The 17626-nt window shown below is 44.4% G+C and overlaps 1 protein-coding gene across 2 annotated transcripts in view; it reads right to left on the reverse strand.

The window, feature by feature from the left end:
• LOC137534636 (uncharacterized) overlaps positions 1-17626 on the reverse strand; it is a 30295-nt gene that overhangs the window by 5470 nt on the left and 7199 nt on the right. Inside the window, exons 1-8 of one of the 2 annotated variants that reach the window (XM_068256236.1) lie at positions 15361-15829; positions 8767-8892; positions 6469-6633; positions 5035-5137; positions 3284-3381; positions 1601-1831; positions 558-651; positions 357-454 (exon numbers count right to left, since the gene is read on the reverse strand). In XM_068256236.1, the coding sequence (XP_068112337.1) occupies positions 357-454; positions 558-651; positions 1601-1831; positions 3284-3381; positions 5035-5137; positions 6469-6633; positions 8767-8844 (867 nt within the window). In that variant the 5' untranslated portion in view covers positions 8845-8892; positions 15361-15829. Of the gene's footprint in view, positions 1-356; positions 455-557; positions 652-1600; positions 1832-3283; positions 3382-5034; positions 5138-6468; positions 6634-8766; positions 8893-15360; positions 15830-17626 lie in introns of those variants that run through there. The other variant, XM_068256235.1, reaches the window with a different exon arrangement.

A 17626-nucleotide genomic window follows, 5' to 3' on the forward strand; every position in this document is an offset into this window, starting at 1 on the left:
TTTATTTCATTTTAAGCAATACCAGTTGCCTGGCAGCCCTGCTGATCCTCTGCCTCTAATACTATTAGCCATAGCCCCTGAACAAGCATGCAGCAGATCAGGTGTTTCAGACTTTAAAGTCAGAACCGACAAGACTAGCTGCATGCTCGTTTCTGGTGTTATTCAGATACTACTGCAGAGAAATAGACCAGCAGGGCTGCCAGGCAACTGGTATTGATTAAAAGGAAATAAAAATGGCAGCCTCCGTATACCTCTTACTTAAGTTCCCCTTTAATACACAAATCCTAAAGAAGTATATAGAAGAGTTTCATCTTACGCAGTTTGTAGTGGATATTCATTTCCTCAGCTCCACCTACCTGATAATGGTGGGGGATGGTGGGATCTTCCTGTGGACAATACTGGGAGTAAAAAGGACATGTAGATCTCTCTGGTGGGTTTCTGTGACTGGATCCATCTGTAGGAAACACACACACTGACTGAGACAGTGAAGAGGAAAATGCTGTTAAAAAACAAGCAGCGTGTGAAAATCGGTTTCCAATGTAGTGTTTATTACTGACCAGTGCAGATCTGTGAAGGGATGTCCCCCTCTGCCTCACCCGTCACATACATCTGGTCTTCCTCCTTAACTCTAACAGTAATCATGTCTTCACCCTAAAATACAACCACAAAGCGGAAGAATAAAGGTGGCCATACATCTACCAATTTTGCAGCCCGATCCACCATCGATTCGATAATTTTAACAAATCGGATGAAAATCATTGCTGCAACATGTCCATCCAATCGATGATGCGATCAATATCAGGCTGTTAAATCAGTTAAAATTGATCGGACATGCTGGAAAATCTTGGTTGTCAAATGGGTGTGCATTGTTAACAGTGTGCCATATTGCATGACCGACTTATGCAACGGATTCCAGGCTGCTTATCCCCCTCCACCCAAGCTCTTAACCCTCCTGCCGCCAGGGGGCAGCGCAGCACTATTAATTTTTTTTTTTTTTAATCATGTAGCTAGCCTAGCGCTAGCTACATGACAGCCGCTGAGCTGCGGCATCCTTCTACCCCCTCCGATCGCCTCAGGCGATCAGGCCCATCAGGAAATCCCGTTCTGAACAGGATTTCCATTAGGGTTTCCCCCGTCGTCATGACGTCAAAGGGAGTCCCTATCCACCCCTCAGCACTGCCTGGCACTGATTGGCCAGGCTGCGCACGGGGTCTGGGGGGGCATTGCGCGGCGGGTAGCGGCGAATCGGCAGCGATCGGGCACTGCACGCAGCTAGCAAAGTGCTTACCGCCAGGAGGGTTAATTCTCACCTGCTCGCTGGCGCAACTCCTGGCGGGTCCTCCACCCTCACCCTTGTGTCAGCCGTTACCGCGAGTGTCTGTACCACATGGCACCAGGCATGTGTGTATGTGTGACATCACCCATGTGCCATGTGGTACACTCGCCACATGCTACAAGCACTCGTGGTAACAGCAGACACAGGGTGATGGTGGCAGAGTGGCCGGTAGTCACTGATATATGGGCACCTTTTTATAAGCTCCTACAAAACATACAACATGGAGTCACTCTGGTGATTGGCGAGACCCTCAGTTCCACCTACCTGATAATGGTGGGGGATGGTGCGATCTTCCTGTGCACAATCCTGGGTATAAAGAGGACCTGTACGTCTCTCTGGTGGGTTTCGGTTAATGGATCTATCCATGGGTACCTCTTCACCTGAAATTGATATTTCTGTTCCACCAGTCACCATCATGTCGCCCTCTTCCATAGACTGCTGATGACAACTCACATGTGTCCCTTCACCATATTTGTCATTGGTCAGTTCTCCACTCTAAAATAAAAACAATGAACATCTGTGTCCAAATCCTGTGACGTGAAGCAAACCTGTGAATATATTATACAGGCTGCTATCTTATAACTGCACTCAGTCTGCCATTAATGCTATTTCTTGAGTTGCAAATTGTGCTAGTTTCTTCCTGTCTTACTATCCTCTCCCTACTCCCTCCATCTCTAGCCATGCGAGAACAGTGGCCACCAGGCTAATTTACCTTCTTGAGAAAAACATAAAAGTGGATTTTGGAAAGGACATTTTATGCATTTGGCTTTGCGGTGTATGCAGGATCAACTATCTGACATAGTTAGCCACAGTGAATTATATGACTGTATAAAGATTGTGGATGTTCTTGGATGTGATGTGAAATGACGCTATCGATTGGAGTCCTGACTTGCGTTTGGGTTAACCATTTTATTAACTTAATAGGTAGCGCTGCAGTTTTATTCTACTGTTATGTAATCTGATTCAGAGGTTGGAATCCTCAGAAGCTGTCGCTGGATTAGGTTGGCACCCACTGAAAACAACAATTCTTTTGATGAATAGCAGTGACTACTTGGTGTCCATAATGTACAAGCAAACAGAGATGCCAGAAGGATAAAAATTACTAAAAAATAGAGGAGGTCAAGGTGGACTTATCTCATCCAAGCAGACACAACATACTGTTGATATGTTTCAACAAAAAACAAGTTTATTTACATACTCCAAAAAGTGCAACACGTTTCGCAGGCATATCCTGCTTCCTCAGGCTATTAACGGAGCATATAACTTATGCAGGTCTGGTATCAAGCCTAGCGCCTCTGGTTGCCTGGATGGTAACCCTGGTTTGTGAGTATTAGCACATACTTACTCTACCATAGCAATATTGCCAGTACATACTGTACTACACTATATTGGGCTCTCGGTGTCTCCTCTTTTGTACTTGGTCTCCATGCCCTGGGAAAGCCCACGCCTTCTATCAGTGCCAGGGTAAACAGATTCCCTGCTAACCCCTAAAGGTACCATGCATCACTTGATTTTCTGCCAAGAGATTAAGCAATCTACTATTTGGGTGCTAAACAAGTAGAGTCGATCAAAAGTCGCTCAGCTAGTGGCCCAACACACTGCACACAAGATGCTATGCCATTCTCCTTCGCTAATCGAGCTGAATGATGTTTTGCCTCCACGTTCTGAAACCAAAAATCAATTCTGTGTTGATATAAATCATGTGAACTGTAGTCGATTCCTTCACAATGGACCAATATTTTCCATCCTGCCCAATTGAGGAAATTGGTCCATTCGACCAGATATTGGCCAACTTCAATCGATGGAGCAGAATGGAACATAATCGAGTCTCCCCTGATCCAATAAAATGATCGAATCAAATGGTCGATTGAGAAGGAAAATCTAGTAAAGGCTTCACAGATACAGATAAACAGTTTAGAATCCCTTTTGAGTTTTATGCTCATCTACCTGGTAACGGTGGGGGGTGGTGCGATTCTCCCTTTTACAATCTTGGGAATAAAGAGGACCTGTATGTCTCACCGGCGGGTTTCTGTTGCTGGATCCATCTGTAGGGAACACACACACAGGAGATTTGTATGGAGGCTTAACCACTTTATCCACCACTACAGTATATCTACGTCCTCTGTGACTTCATCTAAGCCACGAGTCAGTAGATATACGTCCTCTGTGACTTCATCTAAGCCACAAGTCAGTAGATATACGTCTTGTAGCAGAAGCAGTGCTGTGCAGGATTGGGCTTGCTCCTGTGCAAACTTCTGGTACTATCTGTTGCAGCACTAGTTGGTGAACGGGAATATATGTTTCCTGAGTTAAAGGGGTTCTGTGGGGGTTTCTAAAGAGAAAAACTGCCACTTACCTTGGGCTTCTATGAGCCCCATGCAGCGGTAATGTCCCACGACGTCCTGCTCCCATCCGCCGTTCCCCGCAGCCGGCACCGGGCTATTATTCGTCTGACATACAGACGAATAATGCGCGTTGCCGTGCCTCCGCTCGCGTCATCTGAGGCTTACTGCGCAGGCGCAGTACAACGGAGCATTGTACTGCGCTTGCGCAGTAAGCTTCCGATGACGCAGGCGGAAGCGAGCGGGTGCGAGGCCACTCTAGCGCAGCCGCAGTTGGATCCCATGCCGCTTAGACCGGCGGCTGGCGGCGGAGAACCGCAGATGGGAGGAGGACGGCGTGGGACATTACCGCTGCACCGGGCTGATAGAAGCCCAAGGTAAGTGTCCGCTTTTCTCTTCCACAACCCCCCACAGAACCCCTTTAATGAGATTGACTTTTACCATTAAAAACACTTTTATTTTCTCAGTTCATAGTGAAAAATACACTCTGTAGCATTATTTCTGAATCAAATATCTTCACCATAAATTGTGGCAGGAACATAATCTAAGTTTTGTGATAAGCAGTAAGAATAGCCAAACAAAATTTGTGTTCTTTATCTACAGTAGCACTTTTTATTTTTAAACTGGAATTGGTAAAACTAAGAAATAATGTGTTTGTTTTATTTTTTTTCCTTGTTTTCCCATTAAAATTCATAGAAAACAAAATTGTTCCAGGGAAAAAATGGCATACAACGAAAGCCTAGTTTGTCTTGAAAAAAAAAAAAACAATATATGAGAGGCTACTCAGACATTTCTGTGTCATAAGTAGGGATAAAGTTATTTCTGATTAAATAAGGACATGGCTAAACTGTCAAAACGGCTCTGGTCCATAAGTGGGAAACAAGGTCTGGATGCGAAGTAGCAAATCTGAAGTGAAAATAAACAAATTGTAGTACAGATAATACATAGAACATTAGTAGCAAAGAAATGAGTCACATATTCTTATTTTCCGTTATATTGCTTTATTTATAACATCGCATAATACTGTCACAGTATCCACACTGTAAAACAGAGCAGAGCTAATGACCCTTTGAACTTTCCTGTAGTAAAACCTTATCTTAAGCTGTCTCTCACTGTATCTTGGCTGTTTAAGTTCTTCAGAAAAGGGGACTGAGTTCCATGAAGTTGCTTGATTAGCTCAGAGAAGCTCTTTTAACCCTTGATGTACTGGAAAACAATAGGAGACTTTTCTTTGCTACAAATGTTTTATTCATTATCCGTACTATGCATACAAATCATTATCTCATAAGTTTATTTTCAATTCAGATTTGCTTTAATAAAGAGAAACTGTGAATTTTTCCTGTATTTGTTACTGACCTGTGCTGATCTGGGAAGGGGTCGCCTTCTCCTCAAACGGCTCATCAGCCCCCACATACGTCTCTTCTTCAACCACTGTTCTGATGGTAATCTCATCTTCTCCCTACAATAAGAAGACAACATATAAAAATTTCAGGCATTCAGCTCCACACCTTCCCGACTGTTTACAAAACACTGTGTCACGTCACTCAGAGATGTCTCTGTCTACAATCTCATCTGTCAATTCAAACTGCCTGTTATCTCCTCATGGTCTAAAGCCTGGTGCACACCATGCAATTTCCCATCAAATAGATGTGTCGAATAGATAATTTCCGATAGGGTTCGATCTGATATCTGATCATTTTTCTGATTGATTTCAATAAAAATGATCAGAAAATCGATCAGAAAAGCAATCAGAAATCCGGTCGGATGTGTTGGAAATTATCTATCGACCCATCTGATCGGAAATTGCTTGGTGTGTACCAGGCATTAAGCCTTGTCTACATGTCCAACAAGCAGCACGACCAACATGACGACATGACCAACTGCATAAAATGTTGACATGACCTGTATGTCCACATGATCAAACCGACTAAATGACCAACTCCTTAACATACTGCGCATACAAGCCTAATGACGGACTGCACAACTTGGCCGGATTCAAAACAAGTACAAGTCGTTCATATGAGTTGTACACACGTGGCCAACTGGTAGATATCAGCCCAACAGTCAGGTGAGTAGATCCGACGGTTGGCTCGGGCAAACTGCCTGTTATCAGTTGGTCGTTTAGTCCTTTGACTAAAATCAGGCGATAATCAGGCATTTTGGTTGAGCGTGCATACGGGCCTTTAAGCAGGCCATAAACACATTGAATTTCCCGGTCACATTTGATTGATCACCCTGATCAAATCTGCCAGAAATCTATAGTGTCATGACCTGAATCATTCACAATTTCAATCAATTTGCATCAAAACTTGAGTGAACTTACAATTGGACGTAAAACTTCAATCGGATGTGGCTGGAGAGCAGCAGTAGATCAACAGCCCACAGTGTTACGCGTATCAAATGGTGCAATGCTGCAGTTTGATAGATTTTCGATAGATTTCATAGATACATTTATTGAAAATCTGTGTGCAGTGTGTGGGGGTACTCAATCCCTCTCTAATCAGATTTACATCAGAGAGGGATTGCTCGGCTTGCCGCATTGGGTGGCCATCTAATCATGTATGGCCACATTTAGAGATACCATAACCTTCACCTGGATAAAACTTGAGTGGGGGACAAGCTAGTACACGGATCACGACTACCTGATCAATTTCTGATTGATCACCCACGACTGTAAGCATTGTACACCCCTTCTATTTTTAATGCACATCACAATTCATAAATAAAAGATAATAATAATACAAAAAAATAGCCACTTTGGTGTTTGGGGAGATCTTCCAGTTCTCCTACCTGATAATAGTGAGGGATTGAATATTCTTCCTGTGTAGAATGCCGAGAATAAAGAGGACCTGTACATCTCTGTGGTGGGTTTCGGTTGCTGGATCCAGCTATAGGATGAAGACGGCACATGGGTGTCACTAGCTCCCTAGATATCTTCTTCACCACTTCACAATCCTGTATGATGGCAAAGAGTGACAATAATCATCATGTACATTCCCAGAATCCTCCTCACTTCTCAGATGACAGGCTTGGCACAGGGTGTGAATGATGTACAGGGAGGGGAGGGGGATATGGAGGGAAGGGGCTGCAGCAGGACCGGATTTACCATAAGGCACCTGATGATGGAAAGGCGGCTCACTCCCCTTCTCTAGTGCCTCCCTTCCTCCTTTCCTACGAAAAGCCCCCAGTACAGCGTAAATGAGAGGTTACTCACCCAGCTCTCGGCATTCCCCTGACAAGATCTCCCTTCAGTCTAACTACTTAATACTGAGGGCACTTCTAGCTACCTAATATTAAAGGGCACTTGCAGCTACCTATAACAGGCAAGGGAAGTAAGCGAGAAAGGACAGCTGGGCCAGCCAGCACACTTGTAGTGCGGGTCGGCGGGGGTTTGTAGGTTCATGGAGAGTGAAGTCTAATGTGCCAGGACATCTCTGCCTATAGGCTCCTGTGATATCAATCCGGGCCTGGGCTGCAGTGAAAATTGCAGCACCATACAGGTGTGTGTGTGTGTGTGTGTGTGGTGTGGTGTGTGTGTGGTGTGTGTGTGGTGTGTGTGGTGTGTGTGGTGTGTGTGGTGTGTGTGTGGTGTGTGTGTGTGTGTGTGTGTGTGTGTGTGTGTGTGTGTGTGTGTGTGTGTGTGTGTGTGTGTGTGTGTGTGTGTTGCAGAGGGGCGGGGCATGGACAGACACACGAGAGAGACATGGCGTACATATATGGTGGTGGCTTCATTCTGATGCGGTATTAGCACCTCCGATATGTTTGCTAATGGCATGCTTTGGCTTCATTATGTCATGTGTGTATGTTTCTCTCCTCGGCAATTGCTATAGTTAGAGGCTCCTGCATTGCACAAGGCTTATTGCTGCACCCTTTGGTGACCATGTTAGAGTATATTGGGAGAGTTGGCAGGCACTCGGGTAGCGCTGAATTAGGCAGGCAATAATAGATGCACACCCAGCTTAACTATGTGCTCAAGACGAAAGCAGAGTCCATGCAAAAAAAAACTGGGAGAGATGAGAAGTCTGGCACTATAGTTTAATAGCAGCAATATTGAAGCAATGTATCATGCAGCATGATGCGGTGGAGTGACAAAACATACAGTAAAAAACTGACATTCATCAAACTTGAGTATTCAAGACATAAGATGGTCACAAAGTGCTGGAGTGCTCCACCTGGGTGTGGGGAGGTGGCAGGTGTGGGCGCCAAATAGTGCACGGTCCCTTACGGCCGTTTCGCAGGGCTGTACGCCAAGCTTCTTCTGAGGTGTGGAGTGCACTTTGTGACCATCTGGTGACCATGTTAGGAATACTGGTTTTGGGGAGGGTGACTTTAGTCAAAATTGGCTTCACATCAATAGCAAAACAAATGTGAGCAATAAGTGGGGTGTTTTGTGTGCCCCATCTGAATAGTGTGTTTATAACTTACTACAGGCTTGCTGTGCAGTCACGTTATATACATACACATCTCACCCCTTTTACTTCCCTCATCCCCTGTGTACATACTGTGCCTATAACACGCTACAGGCACACTGTGCAGCCACATTACACCACTATTACTTCCCTCATCCCCTGTGTACATACTGTGTCTATAACACACTACAGGCACACTATGCAGCCACATTACACCACTATTACTTCCCTCATCCCCTGTGTACATACTGTGTCTATAACACGCTACAGGCACACTGTGCAGCCACATTACACCACTATTACTTCCCTCATCCCCTGTGTACATACTGTGTCTATAACACACTACAGGCACACTGTGCAGTCACATTACACCACTATTACTTCCCTCATCCCTTGTGTACAGTGTGTTTATAACACATTAGAGGCAAACTGTGCACATATCACACCCTATTACTTCTCACATTCCCAATGTACGTAGTGTTTTTATAACAAATTACAGTCACCTTGTGCAGCCACGCTACACACATAGTTCTTCCCTCATCCCCTGTGTACATAGTGTGTTTATAACACATTGCAGACATCCTGTGCATCCACATTACACACATCACACTCATATTACTTGTCAGCTATACATGAATAGATAAGTCATGTCATGTGACCCTCCCAGAATCCTTCTCACCTCTCCAGTCAGCAGATAAACAATCTCCAGCGTCAGTTTTAGTATCCTCTCAGCTTTGAGAACCTGGTCTTCCTCCATCTGTGGTGATGTGCTCAAGTGATATACCGGTATACAGAAAGCTTTTCTCTGTGGAAGGATATCAAACTGAAAATTATCTGGGCTGCAGGACGCTGGCCAATATTAAGATGGGGATGTATTACATGTACAGCACAGCCAGCAGTCTTACTATGCTTTATATGTGAAAAATACTGTGCAAATCTCTGGATCAGTACCAGGCCTCAGCCTACTGTCAGTCAGACATCACCCAAAGACCATCCACCTGGATGCTTGCCGTGGAGGCCACATGTACTGGGTTATTTTTCTTCCTATATCATTGGTTAGTGCAACATTCACATAAATTAAAGGGTGCCAGTCAGTCTGATTAAAGACTTAAAGGAAGCATCAAGCAAATTTTCCGCATCTACGATCGCAGCCGCCAGCCCGGGTTCCAACCTCCTCCACTGCGCCTGCGCGAGCGCCGCTGTTAATCAAGTCCACTCTGTCTGCAGCATACTGCGCAGTAGTTCTGTGCCTGTGCAGTACGCTGCGCACATCGTGGACTTGATTGACAGCAGCTCTTCACGCACGCGCAGTAAGGACAGTGTAATTTTATTAAGATCTGTATGTACTTGAAAATGAATGTATTTTGTAGGTGTAATATACTTTTTGGCGCTAGTGAACACTCATAGAAAATGTTCACTTTTTTTTTTCTTCACTTTATTTAATTGTTACATTTCCTGTTATTGTGAATGGACGTAGCCGCTGTTCGCGGTCACGTCCATTCACTCCAGGCACTGCGATTGGGTAGAGGACCGTTCGGTCCTCTTCCTTAAAGAGACTCCGTAAAAAAAAATTGCATCCTGTTTTTTATCATCCTACATGTTCCAAAAGGTATTCTAATGTGTTCTGGCTAACTGCAGCACTTTCTACTATGACAGTCTCTGTAATAAATCAATGTATCTTTCCCCTGTCAGACTTGTCGGCCTGTGTCTGGAAGGCTGCCAAGTTCTTCAGTGTTGTGGTTCTGCTATGAACTCACCCTTTCTAACCCCTCTATGCACACTGCCTGTGTGTTATTTAGATAAGAGAGAAGAGAGAAGCTGCTCTAATCAGCTGGATAAATCGTCCTCTGAGCTGGCTGGGCTTTCACATACTGAGGAATTACAAACAAGGGCAAAGCTGTTTGCAGGAAGAAAAGAGCAGCCTGAAACTTCAGTGCATGAGAACAGGGGGAAAGAAACACACAAATGATCTCTTGAGATTCAAAAGGAATGCTGTATACAGCCTGCTTATGTATGGATGTATTTTCTATGTGTGGACATACTGTACATCAACCTTCTTCCTGTTTTGGTGGCCATTTTGTTTGTTTACAAACAAAATTTTTAAAACTGTTTTGAACCACTTTTAATGCGGCGAGGAGCGGCGAAATTGTGACAGAGGGTAATAGGAGATGTCCCCTAACGCACTGGTATGTTTACTTTTGAGCGATTTTAACAATACAGATTCTCTTTAATCACCCAGCACGGAAGCCCGATGGTAACGGCGGCGGTAGCGGCGCACACACGGCGGTAGCAGCGGCGGGAACGCGGGACGTATTAAAACGTCATGTTGCTGTTAATAGCGGTAAGCATGACGTTTTAATACGTTCGAATGTCAGTAAATGGTTAAAGAGGAACTGTAACCAAGGATTGAACTGCATCCTAATAAGTAGCCCATATGGCCTTTCCCATGAGAAATCTTTACTTTTCTCAAACGGATCACCAGGGGTATCTGTATGGCTGATATTGTGGTGAAACCCCTCCCACAGTGTGATGTCAGCACCTAGATACTGACATCACACTGTGGAAGCCTTGTTGCATTGTGGGGAATAACCGCTTTTTCCAACTGCCAAAAAACAGCATCTCCTTCCACAGAGATCACCTGCCAGCAGTAAAGATGTCACCATGTGATACATTTCAGAATGTAAATCAGGGAGAGAAAAGAGTTTACAATGGGCACACACTGACTAAGTCATGTATAAATAATTATTGTAAAATTAAAGGACAACTGTAAGGATAGGTATGTGGAGGCTGCCATATTTATTTCCTTTTAAGCAATACCAGTTGATTGGCTGGACTACTGATCCTCTACCTTTAATACTTTTAGCCATAGACCTGGAACAAGCATGCAGCAGATCAGGTGTTTCTGACATTATTGTCAGATCTGACAAAATTAGCTGCATGCTTGTTTTTAGTGTTATTCAGACACCACTGCAGCCAAATAAATTAGCAGGACTGCCAGGAAACTGGTATTGTTTAAAAGGAAAGAAATATGGTAACCTCCATATCCTTCTCACTGCAGTTGTCACGGACACTAAAGAGTCACATCCGCTGTTACCATAAACCTCTGATTGTATAGATCTTCTAGTGTTCAGGATAGCATGCTAAGAAGCAGCCGGCTGAGAGGAGCTTCGCGGGCGAAATAAACGATTGTATCTATCCTCCTTCTCCTAAAAATGACTTTTTAATGAACCAGTAGTCCTTACCCTTAGATATTTGCCACCAAGTGCTTTTCCTCAGAACACGCTCTGCTCACCAGATTCGCAGCTGTAGCTGCAATTCTAACCCTTTTACAGGATACCAGAGCCAAAAGCAACTGGAAAAACTGTGCCTTCCATCCCCATCCTTGGTTACTTAAATGCCCCCTACAGCCTCTTCTGGGTCAGCTAGTCGCACAGCAGCGCGCATGTGCTGACCCATGCACACGTTCTACATCGTGGCCGGGAGCATTTTGTGCATGTGCATGACATAGTCATGACATCATGTGCAGTGCGCACCCGGCCGTGTGATCTAGGACATGTGCAGTTGGACCCGTGCCTGCTGCGTGACTTGCCAACCTGGAACTCTGCAGGGGGGCATTTAGGTGACAAGGGAGAGGGACAGCAGAAATTGGAGGGGGGGGGGGGGGGTTTGAGAGTGTTGGGCATGAAGATAACTTCCCATACATGCCTGCTCCCCCTGTTTTTGTGTCTGCAACTCCTGCTGCTGTGATCCTGACAGAAAGGACCTTGAAGTGAGAGGAATACAGGGGCTGCCATCTTCATTCCCTTATAAACAATGTCAGTTGCCTGGCTGTCATGCTGAGCTGTTGGATTTAGTTGAGTCACACACCTGCAACAAGCAGGCAGCCAGTGGAGTCAGATGAGATTTCCAGCATCTGATCTGTATGCTCATACTTGGCTAGTGTCTTACAATTTTAGAGGCAAAGGAGTCAGGCAACTGGCATTGTTTATAAGGGTAGGTGCACACATAACATAACGTGATAGGTCGCATTTTATGTCATGCGGTTTTTTTGTGTGTGCATTTATGGTGCGTTTTTACTGCGTTTTTGGTGCGTTAGAGTTTTTTAACTGCAGATGTGTTTTTAAAGCATTTTGCATGCTTCTTAATGCATCTGCGTTTCGCATATACAAAACGCACATGCGTTTTGTATGCGTTTTTCAATTGCTTTTATGCAAATAACTAGGCAGGCAACAAGAAGCAGAAATATATCACAAAACAATAAAAAAAAGGCATATAAAAACGTATGAAAAACGCATACCATTGAGTTTCCATTGACTTTCATTATGTGCATTTTGTACATTGAGCAACAAATCCAGCGTTTTTAAAAACTCACACATACAAAACACATGTGCGTTTCTATATGCATTTTTTCCTGCGGCCCATAGACTTCCATTAGCGGCACAAACACAGCGTTTTCTGCAACGCTAGCATTTCTGCTAAGTGTCCACCTAGCCTCACAGAATGAAGATGACATCCTCTGTATTCCACTCACTACAAGTTTTCTTTAGCCTGCCTGATTTAACAAACCTATACTGTCAGTATTTTGTTCATAATCCTTTTTGCTCCAGGTTCCCTTGTGGGGAGCTAAGACAGGTGAGGTAGGCTTTGGGAGGCCATAAACCCTCACTGCTTACACTCTATGGCAGCCTTCCTCCTTGAGGACTTTGCAGGGGTTACCCAGCCTTTTTCCTCCTCAAGGTGAGCAAAATTGACAAATTATTACAAAGTTTCAAAATGATGTCCCTGGCTTCTCAATGTCCTCACTGGAAACACGGAGAGACATTATTGTTGTTACAATAATAAAGTGTTTAAAGTGTACTAGAGATGGTACACTAGGCTTAATTTATACTTACCCGGGGATTTCTCCAGCCCAATTAGCAGCGTTGATTCCCTCGCCATCCTCCTCGGCCCCTCCGTTCTGCCGATAAAACTGCCAGTAATCAGGTCAGTCGCGGTCTTCTGTGCATGCGCAGCTTGGCTACGTGCGCCCCCACAGCATTCCCATCTACTGGAGTGTTCTGTACCTGCGCAGCAGTACTGTGAAGGCGCAGAATGCTCCCGGGGACAGGAGGGCAACGAGGGGTGCGTGCGGCCGAGCCGCACTTGCGCAGAAGGCTGCGACTGCCTGGATTACCGGGAGTCATAGCGGCTTAACGGAGGGGATGAGGAAGACGGCGCGGGACTCAGCGCTGCTCATGGGGCTAGAGGAAGCCCCGGGTAAGTATAAATAAGCACTAGTGAACCATCTTTTAACAGATAAGTTTTATTGAGTTTTACACAACCAATACAATGTACAACACATGACAACCATATCTAATTACATACCAAAAGTAGACATGAATATATTTTATTAAGCATTACCCGCCAGTGTGCTTAGTAGCCCTTCCCTCTCCCATGGTCTCCCTCCCCACCACAACCGCCAGTTTATTTAGATTAAGATCTCAGGCACAGTAATTTACGTTCGGATTTCATAATCTATTCCTTGATCCTTAATGTATTCCAGCCAAGGTACCCACATACTTTGCAAATTTAAGGGGGCAGTTTCGTTGGATATAAGTGAGTTTATACAAAGGCAAGGATGCATTAACTGTGTTAATCCAATGTGCACTTGGCGGGGGTTGTGGTTGAATCCAGTGTAAAATTATTGTTTTCCTTGCAAAGTATATCCCAGAGAAGTACCAGTCTTCTGGATGGTGCAATATTCCCAGAAATCCCCAATAAATGGGATTTCGGATCAAGCTCAATATGACGTTCAAATAGTTTTTGAAGAATTGTATTAACTTGTTTCTAGAACCCCTGGATTTGTGGGCAATTCCACACCATATGTATAAAGTCGCCAGTATGATATTTGCAACGAGTACATTCTGCCTTCCAGGTACATCCGCGCAAGTCTGACTAGTGTGTAATATGTCCTGTAGTGAACCAGGGGTGCTCGGATAGCCCTTTTCAAAATCCGAATTGATCCGGATACCCAGAAATCTGGATATCAGAACTTTCAGATATCCGCGTTCATGCGGATATCCAAACGCATTATCCGGGCTATCCGAGTGGTTTCGGATATCGAGATAGAAAAACCGGAAGTGCCCTTTAAATTGCTTTAAAAATGTTTTTTTAGGGTAATGAGGCAAGTAGCATCATTATTTTTTAAAGGGGAACACTAATTGATGATGTGGGGACTTAAACCCCCCCCCCCCCCCCCCCCAAAAAAAAAATGGCTGTCAATTAACATTAGGCCTAGGTTCCAGACAGCAGTCGTGCAGCCCACATTGGGCTCTAGTCTCAATCACTTCCCGCATGCGGTAAAGCACATGCGGGAAGTTACCGACCAAAACACCGCCACATTCAAATTCACTAAATTTTCTGCATGTTTTTTCCGCATGCGGTAAATGTGCGTGATTCATGCGGAATAATTTCCGCAAAAGTCGGTATTTTCGGCAACAAAAAATCAATTCTCAAAACTGTTCAGGCGCATCATTTCGTCGTTATTTACCGTTTTTTTATCACCTACAAGTAGTAGGTGATATATTCCGCATCCGATTGACTTTAATAAAGTCTGGAGGCTTAAAGGATACCCGAACTGAAATGTGACATAATGAGATAGACATGTGTATGTACAGTGCCTAGCACACAAATAACTATGCTGTGTTCCTTTTTTTCTTTCTCTGCCTGAAAGAGTTAAATATCAGGTATGCAATTGGCTGACTCAGACAGGAAGTGACTACAGTGTGACCCTCACTGATAAGAAATTCCCCCTTTTTTACCTCTTTCTTGCTCTCAGAAGCCATTTTCTGCTAGGAAAGTGTTTTATAGTTGGAATTTCTTGTCAGTGAGGGTCACACTGTAGTCACTTCCTGTCTGAGTCAGGACTGAGTCAGCCACTTACATACCTGATATTTAACTCTTTCAGGCAGAGAAAGAAAAAAAGGAACACGGCATAGTTATTTGTGTGCTAGGCACTGTACATACACATGTCTATATCATTATGTCACATTTCAGTTCGGGTATCCTTTAAATATAGGTGGTATCAGTGACCTGTGGCACCCTGGCCTGGCGGTGGGAGCTGCACAGGCAGCAGGGCAATGCAGCAGCAGGTGTAACGTGTGCCAGGAGCATGCCAGACATGGCACGTGGCACTTGCCACATGTCACTTGGCAACAACAACTAGCACTAACTGCAGTACTACAGTACTAACTACACAATAACCCTATCCCCTAATCCCTAACCTAACACATACCTGGGGCTGGGAGCCCTCTGATTGGCTCAATGAGGTCAGGTGGGGCTGGCCAGGGTTCCCTTCTGTGATTGGTTGCTAGGGCTTCTGCTGGGAGCCCTCTGATTGGCTCCAGGATGTCATCTCCTTAGTTACAGTATTTCGGATCCGGATATCCGCGTTATGCGGCCAAATATCCACAGATAGCTATCCGGACTTTTTAAAAAATCTGGAATCCGATTCGGATAGCGTAAAAAAGTTTGGATATCCAGGCTACCCGGATAAGCATCCCTGTAGTGAACCATCTTTGGTACACTTTAACCTCACCCACTTAATGACCAATCTTAATATAACATAAATCACCTTTCCCTTAATGCTGGGGTTTCCTGAGATCTGAAAATTATTTGAAAGGTTTCCTCAAGGGTAAAAAGTTTGAATAAGGCTGCTCTATGGGCCAGATTCACTGACTGGCGGTATGTTTTATATGCCCAGCCAATTAGCTCCTATTTGCCATTGCTGCTCCCTCTTTCTATGCTGACCTTTATGGCCCCTCCCATTATAACCCCATCCCCCCCCCTGCTCTGTCTGCCTCCCCATCCATCACAACAAAGAGAGTTTCCTGCTGGGTCCCGTAAAGTAAAGCAGCGCCCTCATACCAGCCAATACCCCTTGTCTGTATTAATCTGCCCCACTGTAACCCGCACCTAAGCCTGGCCCGTGCCATATTATAGGCAGAACTATTTCATTACCTCTTCTGCTGTCAGTCCCACCAACGTCTTTTGTCTCAGTAAAGGACCTCTGATGATGTCACAAGTCACATGACTTCAGTAGCAAACGGATGTAGAGGAAGTAATCCATGCAGTGAGGATGTCGGCCACTAGGGGGAGCATGAAGCGCTATTTCATATATGTGCATATACTATACAGTATAAACAAAAGTTTGCTTTCCTAAAACAGAAAGAATTTGCGATAATTCAGGTTGGAGTGAGCTTGAGATTTCTCCCAGAGCAACACTGCTAAATATATGCAAATTAACCATTGTACCCTTATGGTGGCCACTAATGATCCAATCTTTTTCATCCAATCTTACCATTTCTATGTAATATAAGGTAACTGCATGAAATATCCATTCAGTGTATTCACTCAATTTACCCTTATACTACAAAGATTTGGTAAGATTGGATGAAAAAGATTGGATCATTAATGGCCACCTTAAGAAGCTAAACACACCTCCAGAACCGCTGGAATGCAATGATGTGTCAGTTTGTTAATTTGTGCAGAGCCATATGGATTATTATGGCTCTGCAGAGTGGTTAATTTGCATATATTAAGCAGTGTTGCTCTGGGAGACATCTCAAGCTCACTCCAACCTGAATTATCGCAAATTCTTTCTGTTTTAGGAAAGCAAACTTTTTGTTTTTCTTAACATCTTAGTAAGGGGGCTTTTAGGACCATTGTAGTCCCTTACACACTCCAATGAGTTCTGGGTCACCATGAGCTTGCTGGTTAGACAATACAGTATAGAATAGATTACGGTGCTAATCAAAGGAGCCAGGCATGTGTTTTATTATTACTATTATTATAATTTTATATTGTGCCAGCATATTCCATAGCTCCCAACTGTCCCTCTCCTCTTTTGGAGGGACAGTTCCTCTTTGGGAGCCCTGTCCCTCTGTCCTCCTCATTTTTCCCTCCTTTAGGACTTTGTCCCTCGTTCTATGTAATTAGAAGCTAAGCTTTATTCCCATCCTTTAATTGATTCATTACCAATTTTAAAATGTTAATATGAAGGGAAATGAACCAGGATAGAAAGGACCAATGTGGTTTGAATTATAAAACATCATATTTTTCTTATGAAATCTTTATGGTATGCGTGACTAGGGGCCGTGATAAAGGCGTGATTAGGGGTGTGGCAGGGGCATGGCTTAAGTCCCTCTTTATCATCTCAAAAAGTTGGGAGGTATGAAATTCTGATATGTAACAGCTTAAGGCTTCTTGCACACCAAGACGTTGTGTTAGGTGCCACGTTAAGGTCGCATAACGTGCACCTAACACAACGTATGGTGCTGCAAAAGCCGACGGTAGAGTGAGCCGCGTTCGGCGGCTCGATTCCTATAATGTCTCCCAGAGTGGTGCTGATTGGCCAGCGGGACCACGTGATGCGGAGCGAGACACTCCGCATCACGTGGTCCCGCCGGCCAATCAGCTGCCGCCAGTGCAGTGAATATTAAGTAGCCATGTGCGCGGCTACTGTAGCTGGCTCTCCCCGCCTCCTCTCCGCCCCCCACTGC

Source organism: Hyperolius riggenbachi, chromosome 10, assembly GCF_040937935.1.
Source record: "Hyperolius riggenbachi isolate aHypRig1 chromosome 10, aHypRig1.pri, whole genome shotgun sequence".
NCBI lineage: Eukaryota > Metazoa > Chordata > Amphibia > Anura > Hyperoliidae > Hyperolius > Hyperolius riggenbachi.